Raw genomic sequence first — 16,202 nt, 5'->3', positions numbered from 1 at the left:
AGGAGGGAATATGAGGACAGGATATGAGGTCGGGATATGAGGAGGGGGATATGAGGATGAGCTATGAGGACAGGATATGAGGTCGGGATATGAGGAGGGTGATATGAGGATGAGCTATGAGGACAGGATGTGAGAAAAGGATAGGAGGGGATATGAAGACAGGATATGAGGTCGGGATATGAGGAGGGGGATATGAGGATGAGCTATGAGGACAGGATGTGAGAAAAGGATAGGAGGAGGGAATATGAGGACAGGATATGAGGTCGGGATATGAGGAGGGGGATATGAGGATGAGCTATGAGGACATGATATGAGAACGGTATATGTGGATAAGAGTGTCTTTTGTGCTTTTCCTCTGCCACCAGGTTTAAGTAGGAAGATTGGGCAACACTGGGTACTTAGCTAGTAGTTAAATAAAAGGTACAGTAGTCAAACATATGCCAAAGGGACATTTTTTTAGAAACATGCTAGGATACTGAGGTCTATAAGCATGTTGTCATATAAAGTAAATCAGGGACTGTTAATAGAGTTTTGGCCAATGTCATAGAAGTAATTTAAAAAGAACCATTTCAGAATTTACTAGATGTAACTTGGTTTAAGTTATAGTCTGCCTGAACAATCTAAAGAATATAGGGAGAAAGAGTAGCTAGCAACATGAAAGAGGATGATGATTTGCAACTTTGTAATATACTTTATGTTTCAGTTTATCAGTTTTTCAATTTAAAATTTTCAAAAATTGATAAATTGATCTCTGAAATGGTCCTGTAATGATATCTATGTTTTCAATGAACCCTCTGGCTGTGCAGAGAGCTAAGTATAATACACACAGCAGCTGATACAGTTTGATACAGTGCATCAGTCTGGAGCCAGGGCTGTTTAGCTCACAAAGTATTGCCTACAAAAATATTGCTCATTTATTTTCACATACAGGATTGGGTGTTTTAGACTCTATCCAGCAGTACGCCCTAGTTCACCATACTAACATTCTTGCAATTGATTATTTTGTGTTTCCTTCTTTACTGACTAGGAGTGTTACCATTCCTCCCGTCAATATGGTGTGTCCTGACACTGTATGATGTTGTCACTGACAAAGGAGTGGTAATATCATGTTTTGCACCTACTGATACATTTCCAGGAGGAAAAAGAGAGAAATGATACAACACAACCATGCTTAAGAATTGGCATTTCATGGGGAAGAGGAGTACTTACTATAGCACACTGATCAGGGGAACTGACAAATTCTCTTTAAATGGAAATAGTCAATTAAAAAAACTTTTCACATGTCTTAAGTTAAGTTAGAAACATTGATGGAGATCATCTGCAATGTTTTAGTACACGTATGTAAAGTTCAGCCCATTTTCAGTTCCCAGGATTTATTAAGAGGGGCACTTTTCTTAATATATCCAGTGACTCTTTGGCTGCCTGACCTAGAAACCTACACCAGCTATGAGCGCATGTATATTTCTGCAACTTAAGGTGTCACAAGTCAGCCCTAAAGTCGCATGTAAGTAGAGTGCACCCCCTGCTTACCCCCTCCATGTGAAGCAAAGCCCCTCTTCTGCCACCTTTCCTCACCCTTGGCACAAGCAGTGCAACTTCTCTAAACCTGGATATTTCTATGCAGAAATGACAATTTTGAAAGACTCGCGCCACTGGCATGGCTTAATAAATGCCCCTATTAACTTTCTGCTCTCCTCTGTTCATTTTGGTATATGAATAATTTTTTCTTTTATCATTTAGAAACTCACTCAGCTGTATAGGACTCTCCACAATGGTTATACGAAAATCATGGAAGTCATGCAGTCTGGAAAGCGGCTTTTGGGAACGTTCTTCAGGGTGGCCTTTTATGGTCAGGTAAGACAAATTATCACTGAATTTTAAAGAAGATGTCAACATGTTATCTTAAAAATTAGGGTAATGCTGTCTGCCATTTATTTACATCTATTTTATCTCCATTTTGACAAAGGTGTTTCCTAACCTTTTTCTCCACGGGGCACTCCTCCGAAAAAAAAATGCATTAGACAGCAACTCACAAGTGATGTCTTCTCTAATCAGCATCGTTCCCTTTTCTTCTCCATCTGGCCATCATGACAATTTCTTCCAGCCACAATTCTTCACTGTTAACCCTGTAAAAAAACAAGCCCATTAGGCTCTGCACTTTTTTTTACATGGGTGACAGATGGGTGTACTTGGGTGAGAGAGGGGTGTAGAAGAGTGTACATGGGTGGCAGAGGGGTGTAGAATAATGTATATGGGTGACAGGGGGCAAAGGGGGTGATAGAGGGGTGTTGGGGGTGGACAGGAGTGTACATGGATGACAGAAGTGTTGAGGGGTGTACATGGGTGACAGATGGGTGTAGAAAAGTGTACATGGGTAGCAGAAGGGTGTACATGGATGACAGAGGGGTGTAGAAGAGTGTATATGGGTGGCAGAGGGGTGTAGAGGAGTTAGCATGGGTGACAGAGGGGTGTAGGGGGTGACAGAGGGGTGTAGAAGAGTGTACATGGGTAAAAGAGGGGTGTAGAGGTGTGTGCATGGGTGACAGAGGGGTACATGGGCGACAAATGGGTGTAGAAGAGTGTACATGGGTGGCAGAGGGGTGTAGAGGAGTGTGCATGGGTGACAGGAGTGTACATGGGCAACAGAGGGGCGTAGGGGGTGACAGAGGGGTGTAGAAGAGTGTACATGGGTAACAGGGGTGTAGAGGAGTGTGCATGGGTGACAGAAGGGTGTAGGGGGTGTCAGAGGGGTTTACATGGGTGACAGGGATGTAGAAGAGTGTACATGGGTGACAGGGGGCGTAGGGTGTGACAGAGGGGTGTACATGGGTGACAGAGGGGTGTAGAGGAGTGTACCTGGGTGATAGATGGGAGTAGAGGGGTGTACATGGGTGACAGAGGGGTGTAGGGTGTGACAGAGCGGTGTACATGCGTGACAGAGGGGTGTAGAAAAGTGTACATGGGTGACGGGTGTAGGGTGTGACAGAGGGGTGTACATGGGTGACAGATGGGTGTAGAAGAGTGTACATGGGTGACAGAGGGGTGTAGAGGAGTGTACATGGGTGATAGATGGGTGTATAGGAGTGTACATGGGCGACAGAGGGGTGTAGAGGAGTGTACATGAGTGATAGATGGGTGTAGAGGGGTGTACATGGGTGACAGAGGGATGTAGGGGGTGACAGAGGGGTGTACATGCGTGACAGAGGGGTGTAGAAGAGTGTACATGGGTGACGGGTGTAGGGTGTGACAGAGGAGTGTACATGGGTGACAGATGGGTGTAGAGGAGTGTACATGGGTGAAGGGTGTGACAGATGGGTGTAGAGGAGTGTACATAAGTGATAGATAGGTGTAGAGAAGTGTTCATGGGTGACAGAGGGATGTACATGGGTAACAGAGAGGTGTAGAGGAGTTTACATGGGTGACAGAGGGGTGTAGAGGAGTGTACATGGGTGACAGAGGAGTGTACATGGGTAACAGGGGTAAAGAGGAGTGTACATGGGTGACAGAGGGGTGATAGATGGGTGTACATGGGTGACAGAGGGGTGTACATGGGTAACAGAGGGGGGATAGATGAGTGTACATGGGTGACAGAGGGGTGTAGAGGAGTGTACATGGGTGACAGAGGGGTTATAAATGGGTGTACATGGGTGACAGAGGGGTGTAGAGGAGTGTACATGGGTGACAGAGGGGTGTACATGGGTGACAGAGGGGTTATAAATGGGTCTACATGGGTGACAGAGGGGTGTAGAGGAGTGTACGTGGGTGACAGAGGGGTGTATATGGGTGACAGAGCGGTAAAGAGGAGTGTACATGGGTGACAGGGGTGTAGAAGACACTGTGGGACACTGTGTGTGCAGTGGGCACGCAGGTTTCCCTTCCCCCTTGCGGCACTGTGAGTCATAGGCTCGCAGGCCGGGGCAGGACATTTAAAAAAAAATTTTTAAAAATTTAAAATTCATGGCAAAATCCCACAGCACCCCAGTGTCCCGGGGCACCCCAGTTGGGAATCAGTGGTTTAAGGGCTCCTTCACACACACCTTTCCAGTGTATTAAAATACATGTAAAAACACAGGGATTTATAAATCTATCAAAAAGAAAAACTGTCTCTGTTGCCCTTAACAATCAATCAGAGATGAGATTTTATTTCTTACAAATGAAAAATGAACTGTGGTTGGTTGCTATTTGCAATAAGGACAGTTTTTCTTGTAGATAGTTTTATAAATCTCTGTGTGAAATTACACTTTTAAAATGGTTTTGTTTTATTTGATTTACTTTTTGTACGTTTGTCTTTAACTTTCTTCAGACCAGGGCTTCATACTCCCTCCATCCTGACCAGGCACATTTTCGGGGTTTTCATTACTTGCTGACTTGAAAGCTATAAAACATCTTCTAATTTGGTTATTCAGCTAATAACTGTTTTCTTTGTCATTTTTATCTTAATAATTTTTTGTGATATCTGGGTAAATGTAAAAAATAAAATGCAAATAGTTGTTTGTTGTATGTATTTATTTATTTATTTTAAATAATATTACAAAGTTCAAAGTAATGCTTTAAATTGTACCCCCTTTCTGTTATGGCCATTACAATATAGGGGTGGGGCTATGGGCTCTTTTGCTTATATGGACTGTGACATATTGTCTGTGTGTATGTTTAGTTATTATTTCTGTTAGTGTGTGATTCCATACAGTGTCCCGACCTCCGTCTGTATTGTAAGTTTATTTTGTTGACGTTTTACTCCCTGCACTTATTCAGGCAGGCACTATCACTGTGGTTGTGGACCGGTCGCCTAGGACAGGTACGCAAGTAGGCAGGGCAAGTGGGAGCGGGTGAGTTCAGGGCTTCACTCTTCCCTGCCCATACGTGACACTAGGATTAAGATTTCAGCTGAAGTTTCTTAGCAGTAAGATGGCATTTGTTTAAGGAAGAAGGTAGACTGGCATACATAAGTAATTCATCGCTGTACCAAGGTTCACATTCAGGATTTATTTAACTGAATCATTGTACACAGGAGCAGGGAATGTGCAGTGCTTTGATCACCACTCCCCTGTTTATTGACATCAATGTTCTATATAGTGCTAACAATATAAATCAGAAACTGCAAAAATGTTGACTCCCTGAGTGCTGACATTAAGGGACTGGGGGACCATCATGGACTTGTACCATGCCCATGATAACTTGGGAAACCATAGTCGTAATAATATTAGGGTCAGGAGAATTCCTTATGACAAGGCTCTTCCCCAAGACACCATCTGCAGAGTACATTTTTATACAGTCAAGAACCATATTGTGATTGCTGCCTGGGACTAAGGGTCCCTTTGATTTGAACGGCTCCCAATTCACTCTCTTGCCAATCTTGCTTGTGAAATCTATAGGTCTCTGCTATTTGTTCGTCACAATAGAAGGCTATCCTTAAGTCTCTTAGAGACATTCCTAAATTTATTGCTACGCTAAAAGAAGATCATGCTCATGGATAGCTCTGTTTTGTAAAAACAGATTACCCAAATACAAATATTTACTTTCCTAACTCCTAATCCCTTTATTTTGCATTATATTTTTTTATTTTACTTACTTCTCCATATTAGGTTTCCTTCCTCTTTTGCAACAAAGACAATGTGATGGTGTGTTTGTTTTTGATGTTTTAATAAGGGTGCACAGGTTCAGCAGTGTACATGAAGTGACTCTTGAAAATAACACAACTGTTCTCACAAGCAGCCTGACAGTCACATGAAAAATGTCTGAAATTGGATCTGGGTGGGTTTGGGGCACAGTGCCTACTACATTTAAAGGGGTTATCCACCATAAGGTGATTTTAGTAAGTACCTGGCAGACAGTAATGGACATGCTTAGGAAGGATCTGCGCTTGTCTTTGGGCTAAATGGCTATGCTGTGAGATTACCATAATACTGTGGCTAGCTTTTTGTGAATTGATATTTCCTGTTTGACTTTTCCTATTTTGCCTACAAATCCCACAATTCAATTTACACACATCAGCCCCCCTACCCATTTAAACATAAATGAGCTGCAGACCTGTGGTTTTCAATCAGGGTGCCTACAGCTGTTGCATTAGTTGCAGATTGATCCCTCCACCCATTGAAGCAGACAGGCTCCCTGTCATCAGCTGACTAGTGAGTCAGGTCTCGGCAGCATTGCAACCTGGTAAAAATCTGAGACAGCAGACATTTTGCATGCTGTTAAAAATAAATAGTGGCGTGAACATCACATAAGAATTGTGAGAAAACCGTCACACACAGGTACAGACACTATATTAGGAACTACACTAACTTTACAGCCCCTGTAGCATAGTCAAATAAAAAAAAAAATTCCCGGAATACCCCTTTAATGCAAAGCAAAATAATACTTTCTCATTTAAACAGTTAGGCTTCTACTTATTTTGTGTCGCTTATTAATAATGGGTAAGATACTTAAAGGGATGATTCAAGGTTAGAAAAACAAACTCTGGAAATATCTCCTTTGGGCTTACTGTGTCCTTGGGATTGTTTTCATGGTAAATTGTATATTCTGATGCCCCCTGGACAGCCTTTCTCCCTCTTGTTATACACTTGGTACTTCTTGCTTCTGCAGCACTGCATGCTGCCTTGTCACTAGAAGCCCTTTCATCCCTGAGGCTAAGCATGGTTAATGGGTGTGAGATGTGCGTAGTTAATTGTGGCAGAGCATGCCCACATAAAATGCATATGGAATAGGTGGGCTGGGCTGACTATGACCCTGGGTGGTTGTGAGGACTGTACCAGTCACATGAACAAGTAACGTACTGGACTGGCTGTAAACTGGGGCCCAACAGTAATCAGAAAAAAGAACTATAATATTTCTGTGGGCAGAACAAAATGTTAACCTTACTAGGCCTTAAGAACTTTGAATATATGTATATTTATGCACACATGCATTTTTTTTATAGTTAGCTAAAACATAAGGGAAGGTATATTAAGACGGGCGTTTAAACAAACAGTAGTACACTAAAATACATGGCATCAAAATGGTCCACATTTATCAGAGGTGGACATTTTATAAACCTATGGAAACCTATGGAAAAGTTGTTCTTGTTGTGCCAATTTTATCCCACAAAACTGATACATTGATTGAATAAAACATTTCCTATTACCCTATCCCACAACTGATGGAAGCCTTAAAGGGGTATTCTAGAGGAAATACTTGTTTCAGATCAACTGGTGCCAGAAAGTTTAATAGATTTGTAAATTACTAAAATGTTAAAGAGTTTTCCAGTGGAAAACATTTTTTTTATTTTTTAACTGGTGCCAGAAAGTCATACAGATTTGGAAATTACTTATATTACTTATATTAAAAAATCTTAATCCTTCCAGTACTTATCTGACCACAGGAACTGTCCAGTCCAGAACAGGAGAAAATCCCCATAGCAAACCTATCCTGCTCTGGACAGTTCCTGACATGGACAGAGGTGTCAGCAGAGAGCACTGTGGTCAGACAGAAAGGAAATTCAAATAGAAAAGAACTTCCTCTGAACATATAGCAGCTGATAAGTAATGGAAAGAATAAGATTTTCAAATAGAAGTAATTTACAAATCTGTTTAACTTTCTGGCACCAGTTAATTTAAAAAAAATTAATTGGTTCCACTGGAGTACCTCTTAAAGTCCCAGTACTTATCAGCTGCTGTATGCTCCAGAAGAAGTTGTGTACTTCTTTCCAGTCTGATCACAGAGCTTTCTGCTACCATCTCTGTCCTGCTCAGCACAGTTCCTGACACAAACAGAGGTGTCAGCAGAGAGCACTGTGATTAGACTGGAAAGAACTACACAACTTCCTCTGGAACATACAGCAGCTGATAAGTACTATAAGGATTAATATTTTTTAACTTCTGTATCACTTTCTTGCCGCAGTTAATTTGAAATCATTTTTTTTCTCATGAGAACCTTTTTAAGGCTACCAAGGGAGTAATTATTTAATCAACAATGGTCTCTTCCAATACCTTACAGCTGTGTATGTCTACCAAAATTCTCTGGAAGACAAGAGTTGCCGAGAATATGGACACAGCTTCCCCAGAATCGAGCTAACCAGAGCTTTCACTTTTACAGTGGGACTGCCACATTGATCTCCAACTACTTATACATTCTTGAAATAGAAAAGCCAAACTGTAACAAATTTAATAATAATTTATAATATTAAAGTTTACAAGCAACCAGGCACCAGATTTAAGTTAGAATTGGGGTTTTAGACTCAGTGGGGGAGATTTATCAAAACCTGTGCAGAGGAAGAGTGGTGCAGTTGCCTATAGCAACCAATCAGATCACTTCTTTCATTTTCCACAGGCCTCTAAAGAGGCCTGTGGAAAATGAAAGAAGCAATCTGATTGGTTGCTATGGGCAACTGCACCACTCTTCCTCTGCACAGGTTTTGATAAATCGCCCCTAATGTGACTGGTCAGGGACTCAGGATCCTTCAAAACCAATAGTGTTGTTTTAGTTTAGGAAACCCATGTGATTTATTGTGAGGAGGTCACCTGTTCAAGATAACCAAGGAGGAAAGCAGCTAGAAATATTATACATAGTGTGAATAGGCATTATAATACAGGAATTATTTTGTATTTATAAGACTGGTGGCCATCCACTTGTCTATCTGGAACTGGGGCTTGTCCTTATCGTGTGTGATGCCACGGTTGCCTCTTTCTGTGTCTGCAGAGCTGCTGCTTTCTGTTTATTACCACAAAAGGATTTCCGGCATGTCACCACAGCTGCACCTTTGTATTTTTAAGTGTCACACTTTCTATCTGCTGCTTTATCTATGAACCGAAGTGAGCATCCTCTCATCCAGCATCATAGCTGCTCCTCTCTACAATGAACGATAGCCACTACATGGGCACAGCATTTACAGCTGCTACATTTTACATTAGGATAATGTCCTCATGATAGTGCAGATGTGTTCTTCCTAATGTCATCATTGTTTCACATGTCTTATCAGAACACATTCCTATTGATAGCACAGATGCTATCAGATATGTCATCTTCTATAAGGGATTATGGATATGTATCATGAGCGCATGGCATATTAGGTTTTCTTTATAGATATATTTTGATATTTTTTTATTTTATATTAGTGACTAGAGCAAACACTATATGTCAGTCTTCCCCAACAAGTGTACCTATAGCTGTTGCAAAAAGTACAACTCCCAGAATGCCCGGACAGCCAAAGGGAGCAGTGCAGTTTTCTATATAATAAAATAACCCTGAAATCTTACAGTTTATTCTGGCCACTAAGCTTAATAATAAGCTGACTCTTCCTGGTCTTTAGGAGAAAAATAACTTTTCAGTTTCCTCCCTATCATCACAAACAGAATTACAGTGAAAGATGACACAGTATATGGATAAGCTAGGGTCAGGCCATTCATAATAAGTAATGCTCACATGTCATCTGCTCCTTCACAATGACCTATGCTCAGGTCACAGAGCATGCCTACACAATGTTCCCATACAAGTTAATAGGGTCAAAAAGTATTTAAAAAAAATAAAAAAACTTACTAATATAATGTTATTAGCAATAATGCACAAATATCTCGATATCAGCTGAACTTTCTGGTTTGAAGCTGTGATGTCACTTCACACTTTCTAAATGCAGTCTGCTCTGCCCTCTTCCTTTCCTGTCTGACCAGAGAGAGACCAGTAATGTGTAGAGGGGAGCTCATACTACTGCTTGCTAGATTTTAAAGCAGAAATAATCATTTCTCAGTCATAGTAGGTTCCATCAGAACAGGCTCACTGCTGCCTTTTCTGAAAAAAGGTTGATCAATAATATGAGCTCCCCTCATTCACATCAATGGCCTTATCCTAAGCAGACAGGAGGGAAGAGAGTGCTGGGATGAAGCAGAACATTACAGCTGGGATGGAGCAGACCGGACATTACAGCTACAAGCCAGACAGCTCAGCAGATATGGAGATATCTTTGCAGTATTGCTAATAATATTTTATTAGTAAGTTGCTTTATTATACTTTTTGACACCATTTTTGATACAAGTTGTTTATTTTGCTGGATCCAAAAGAAACAAGATTTTTTTTTCAATTTTATAAAACAAGCAATAAGTATCAATTCAACATGGGAAGATCAAACATAAAATAATAGGTAATAAGAAAAAACTGAATAAAAACAATAGTGGTGGTAAGTCTCCAAGAAGACTATAGATTAAAGGAGTACTGCTGCCTACTATAACTTACCCCATATCCACAGGATAGGGGAAAAGTGTCTGATTGCGGGGGGATCTGTGGTGAATTAACTCATCGTTCTTGTACATAATGTATATACCGAAGCATAGAGAAATAAATCAGAGCCATTGTGCTTTAGCATTCTGTGTGCTGTCCACTGGGCTTTATTTCAAATCGTTCAAGCTTATATCACCTTTGTCATTAACATAAGTTCCCACCCCCTTCTAGAGGATATTCTAGCATTTAGGGAGTGTGCAAATATCATGAGGGATGTGCCTTGTCCTCATGTCTCTCAACTTCCTGTAACTGTTTCACAAGTCTCTTTTGTTCAGTCTTCACACGATGGTGGGGGCCAAGATGGTGGGGGCCAAGATACCGGAAGGAGCAGAGGGGGAAAACAGATGGGGAAGGGGCCTCCTACATGAATCATTTTTTTTTACATGGAAGGAAACCATAGAAACATATATTACAGTCCAACCGCTAGGACCCCCCACGATCTCCTGTTTGCTCACTAAGAGGTTGACAGGAGAGGTGGGGAAGCACGAACGCTGCATCTCCACCTCTCCATAGAGATACATGGAGGGGCATGTCGGCCGCAGTGTCATGCTGTGGCCGGCACGCTTCCTGCACGAGGAGAGCCGTTGCAGAGATGTGGCCCGTACAGGAGATCGCGCTCTCATGGGGTCCCAGCGGTCAGACCCCCCACGATCACGCACTTATTCCCTATCTTGTGCATAGGTGATAAGTTATAATAATTATAAAGTTATAAGTTATAATAGTTAGAAAGACTTCCTTAAATAAAACAAAAATTTTATATAGTATGACGTATTATGTTTGTTCTTCGGTGACAACACAGGGAAGATTTACAATCAAAACTTCCGAAAATACTTTGCTTTTCACATGCATCATAGTATGATGAAATAAAATGTTTCCTTATTATATCACAAGGGTTTCTTTGAAGAAGAAGATGGCAAGGAATATATCTACAAGGAACCAAAGCTAACAGGACTTTCTGAAATATCCTTACGTCTATTAAATTTGTATGGTGAAAAATTTGGGGCAGATAATGTGAAAATGATTCAGGATTCTAACAAGGTACGTTAAGTATATGTATTCTGCATGTGTGTCACCTCAAATTTATACAGTGACCCCTTGACCTACGATGGCCCCGACATACGATAATTTCAACATGCGATGGCCTCTCAGAGGCCATCGCATGTTGAAGGCAGCATCAACATACGATGCTTTTTTATGTCGGGGTCATCGCATAAACAGCTATCCGGCAGCGCAAACTGCTTCAGCTGCCACCGGATAGCCATTTACGGTGCCCCGTGTGGTCCGCTGATGATCACTTACCTGTCCTCGGGGCTCTGGCGTGTCCTCTTCGGGATCCTCTGCATCGTCAGCGCTCTCCATCGTCGCCATCACGTTACTGTGCACGCCGTCCCGTCATCCAATAGGAGCGGCGTGCGTAGCGACGTGATGGCGGCGACGGAGAGCGTGGATGCCGGGGAAGAAGAGGCCTTGCCGGAGCGTCGGGGACACCTCGGGGACGCGGCGACAGCGATGGACGGCATTATCCCGGGCAAAGTGACGAGCAGTGACGGTCCGGAGCAGCGGGGACAGGCGAGTACAACTTCCTCTAACACTGGTCTACAACCTGCGGACCTCCAGATGTTGCAAAACTACAACACCCAGCATGCCCGGACAGCCGTTGGCTGTCCGGGCATGCTGGGTGTTGTAGTTTTGCAACATCTGGAGGTCCGCAGGTTGTAGACCACTGTGCTATACTTTACATTGCACGGATCCCTCAACATGCGATGGTTTCAACTAACGATGGTCCCTTTGGAACGGATTACCATCGTATGTTGAGGGACCACTGTAATTGTAAACATGAGAAACTGGAAGCGTTAAATGAGTACATATAGACAATAATGTAATAATTCAGCAATCCGTAAATTCTGTATAGAGAATAACAATTGGGGAGCTTGGTGTAAAGAGTGGGTGTGGCATCACACAAAGGGGCGTGTCTGCCAGATGTGACAAATTTACTACAATTTAGACTTGCAAACAGGCGTCAATTGTAGGTGACACCTACATCAGCTCCAAACTTATGAAGATTTTAATGAGGACTGATGGGCAGCCTCAGGTGAAACTGCCAACCTTGGTAACACCCCCACCTTCTCCTTAACTATATAATACTGACATCTTCTGTCTTATTGTATAGAAAATGTATGTACCACCATAGGTTCCTGTCCAAAATGGGGCTTATAGTCTGATTTCTGAATGAAAACGTGTGCACACAGGTTATTTCCATTGGGATTTATTTAGACTAAACATATTTCTGGAAAATGGAGTTAATGGCCCAGGCTTGGCAAACTGTGTGAGAGAGTTGCCTTTTTCTCACTAAGGGTACGAACACACATACATAATTAGCAGCGGACTTTGTTGCTACTCCACAGCAAATATGCAAATCCTCTACTACTATTGCAGATTTGCTGCAGACCCATTAAAGTCGATAAATAGAAATAAATAAGTGTCAATGTACCTAAAGCTGTATTTACTTCTGATAAGGACCCCACTTTGAGGGTTGGCATACAGGTAGAATGGTAGGCAGACATATACCACAGTAGCTGTGCCAGATCCTTTTCATTCAGTGGGACCATTACATGAAATTGTGTTGTTGTGTTGAAAGACTTCCGTTTTGAGTCCAGGATAGAAATGGCATTATGTCAGGAAATGGTCTGAGAATAGTCACTAGTAAACCCGGTTCAGTCCACTATGGAAGTCACAAGCAGAACAGAATTCTGTTTAAAAATTAGAAATTCTGCTGCATTAACATTAGTGTCAATGGGGTTTCCCTTTACCTTTTCAAGCTGCCAAATTATCTACCTCAAAATTCCGTGTGGACTTCAGATATCTAGATTGATATCCAACCGGGTAGATATTCTGTATTGTGAAGGCAGAAGCCCATTGAAGTGAATGGGGATTTTTTTCTGCAAAATGCGAATTGAAGCGAATTTCAAATTTAGCAAAAGCAATGAATGAAAAGCACCTTTTTCCGTGCACAGAGAATTCCTGCTAAATCCATGTGAAATTTCCACATGAATTCTGCAGAAATTCCGCATATATTAAGAAAGATGCAAAATTCATCATCCCGCATCATTTGGCCGGACTTCTGCATCTTTATGCGCAAATTCGGAAGTGTGCACATTGCCTTACAGTCAATAGGCCCATGTAGAACACATTGTGCTATACATCGACATACCTTTATAACAGAAAATTTTGCAGAAATAGTAATGTGAATGGGCTCCTATATACTATATAAATATCCTATCTTTACTAGTCAGTGTTATTTTATGTAAAAGTGTAGCAGCACTTAATTTATTCATTTAAAGTAGGCCAGGACAAACCAAGCATGTGCTTCCCTAAAATTATTTTCACAATCAAAAAAAGACATGACATATGTCTAGGATATGCCATCCCTTTCTGATCAAGGGTTCCAACTTTTGTGCTAAGTACAGTGACCCCCCAACCAACCTACGATGGCCCCGATATACGATCATTTCAACATACGATGCTTTTGTACGTCGGGGACATCGCGTAAACGGCTATCCGGCAGCACAGACTGCTTCAGCTGCCACCGGATTGCTGTTTACGGTGCCCCGTGTGGTCCACTGACGATCACTTACCTGTCCTCGGGGCTCCGGCGCGTCCTCTTCGGGATCCCCTGCATCGTCGTCATCACGTCATCCAGTAGGAGTGGCGTGAGTAGCGACGTGATGGCGGCGACGGAGAGAGAAGATGCCGGGGAAGCAGAGGTCTTGCCGGAGCATCGGGGACATCATGGGGACACGGCAACAGCGATGTAGGGCGACATCCAGGGCAGCGTTGACGAGTGGTGACAGTCCGGAGCGGCGGGCACACGTGAGTATAACTTCCAATACCAGTGGTCTTCAACCTGCGGACCTCCAGATGTTGCAAAACTACAACTCCCAGCATGCCCGGACAGCCAACGGCTGTCCGGGCATGCTGGGTGTTGTAGTTTTGCAACATCTGGAGGTCCGCAGCTTATAGACCACTGTCCTATACTTTACATTGCATGGATCCCTCAACATACGATCGTTTCAACAAACAATGGTCCATTTGGAACGGATTACCATCGTATGCTGAGGGACCACTGTATATGCTCCTCTGATGGGGCAGAGAAATGAAATTAACTACTGGTGTGAACGCTGTCTAATTCAGTTTGTACAAAACTGTAAGACATTGAATTGTCTACTATGGCTACAGATTTACTCTATTATTTATACAAGAACTTCTGTTGATGTATTTGGTAGTCAGGATAGGATGATGAATATCAGCAGGCTGGGGACTGTACTGTTTAAACAAGTGTTAACACTCTAAGGCTGCAGATGTGTAAGAGCATTGGACTTTATACGCCAGCGTAAAACACAAAAACATCGCTACTAATATGTAAATACAGAAAGTGAAAATTATGTGAGAAAAATATTTTTATTTTCATGTTAAGTCCTCTGTAATCTTAGATATGATTCACGTATTGACAGAAGAATAGGGTAGATTGCCAGTGACTTTCCATCTACTACAAGCTGCTGTTTTGAAGGGAACCTGCCATATTGAAAACTCTATCATGTAATAGAGCAGGAGGAGCAGAGCAGATTTTTTTCCCCTGGAGTACCCCTTTAATCCTTCCAGTATTTATTAGTTGCTTTATTCTGCACAGGAAGTTGTATTTCTTTCTGGAATTCTTTTCAGTCTGACCACAGTGCTCTCTGTTGACACCTCTGTCCATGTCAGGAACTGTCCAGAGTACAAGCAAATCCCCATAGCAAACCTCTCCTGCTCTGGACAGTTCCTGATATGGACAGAGGTATCAGCAGAGAGTGGTCAGACTGAAAAGAACTCCAGAAAGAAATACAACTTATTCTAGAGCATAAAGCAGCTCATAAGTACTGGAAGGATTAAAGGGGTTATCCAGGGAAAAACTTTTTTTTAAATATATATCAACTGGCTCCAGAAAGTTAAACAGATTTGTAAATTACTTCTATTAAAAAATTGTAATCCTTTCAGTACTTATGAGCTTCTGAAGTTAAGGTTGTTCTTTTCTGTCTAAGTGCTCTCTGATGACACGTGTCTCGGGAAACACCCAGTTTAGAAGCAAATCCCCATAGCAAACCTCTTCTAAACTGGGCGTTTCCCCGAGACAGGTGTCATCGGAGAGGACTTAGACAGAAAAGAACAACCTTAACTTTAGAAGCTCATAAGTACTGAAAGGATTAAGATTTTTTAATAGAAGTAATTTACAAATCTGTTTAACTTTCTGGAGCCAGTTGATTTATATAAAAAAGTATTTTCCTGGAATACCCCTTTAAGATTTTTAAATAAAAGTAATTTACAAATCTGTTTAACTTTCTGGCACCAATTGATTTTAAAAAATAGTACCCCTTTAAGCTTTCTAAACCCACAATGTCATGTTTACACTTCACAGCATACTAGTAGTACCATTTTAGTATAATCTTCCCAGGTGCTCAGAAATTATTTGAGTACATCACTAACGCCATGTTTTTTTTTTTGACAATTAGGTTAATGTGAAAGCTCTTGACGTCAAGTTCGCCCACATTCAGATAACGTATGTCAAGCCCTACTTAGAAGAGCAAGAACTTTCTGATAGGAAGACAGATTTTGAGAGGAATCACAACATTAGCCGATTTGTCTTCGAAACCCCGTACACTCTGTCAGGAAAAAAGCATGGAAACGTGGAAGAGCAGTGTAAGAAAAGAACCATATTAACAAGTAAGTTACTGAATCTAAACCTCAAATAATCTCTGGAATAAACAGGATCCCTGCATTCTTAACAATTCCCCTCCTGTTGTACATAGTTCATAAGGTTGAAAAAAGACCAGAGTCCATCAAGCCCAGAGCTACAGTAGATTGTAATGCCAGTAGATCTTAATGTGCGTGCAGGGTAATCCGTATGTGAAAGTCATCTCGCT

At 41.7% G+C, this 16,202-nt stretch overlaps 1 protein-coding gene across 2 annotated transcripts in view; it reads left to right on the top strand.

Moving 5' to 3' along the window:
• Positions 1-16,202, top strand: part of DOCK11 (dedicator of cytokinesis 11) — a 428,541-nt gene that overhangs the window by 380,287 nt on the left and 32,052 nt on the right. For both annotated transcript variants that reach the window (XM_056539360.1, XM_056539359.1), the window contains exons 47-49: positions 1,741-1,854; positions 11,137-11,283; positions 15,792-16,002. In XM_056539360.1, the coding sequence (XP_056395335.1) occupies positions 1,741-1,854; positions 11,137-11,283; positions 15,792-16,002 (472 nt within the window). The remainder of the gene's footprint in view (positions 1-1,740; positions 1,855-11,136; positions 11,284-15,791; positions 16,003-16,202) is intronic.

This window comes from Hyla sarda, chromosome 9 (genome assembly GCF_029499605.1).
Source record: "Hyla sarda isolate aHylSar1 chromosome 9, aHylSar1.hap1, whole genome shotgun sequence".
NCBI lineage: Eukaryota > Metazoa > Chordata > Amphibia > Anura > Hylidae > Hyla > Hyla sarda.
Note: the sequence above shows the minus strand (reverse complement) of the source record. Positions and strands in the feature narration are given on the sequence as shown.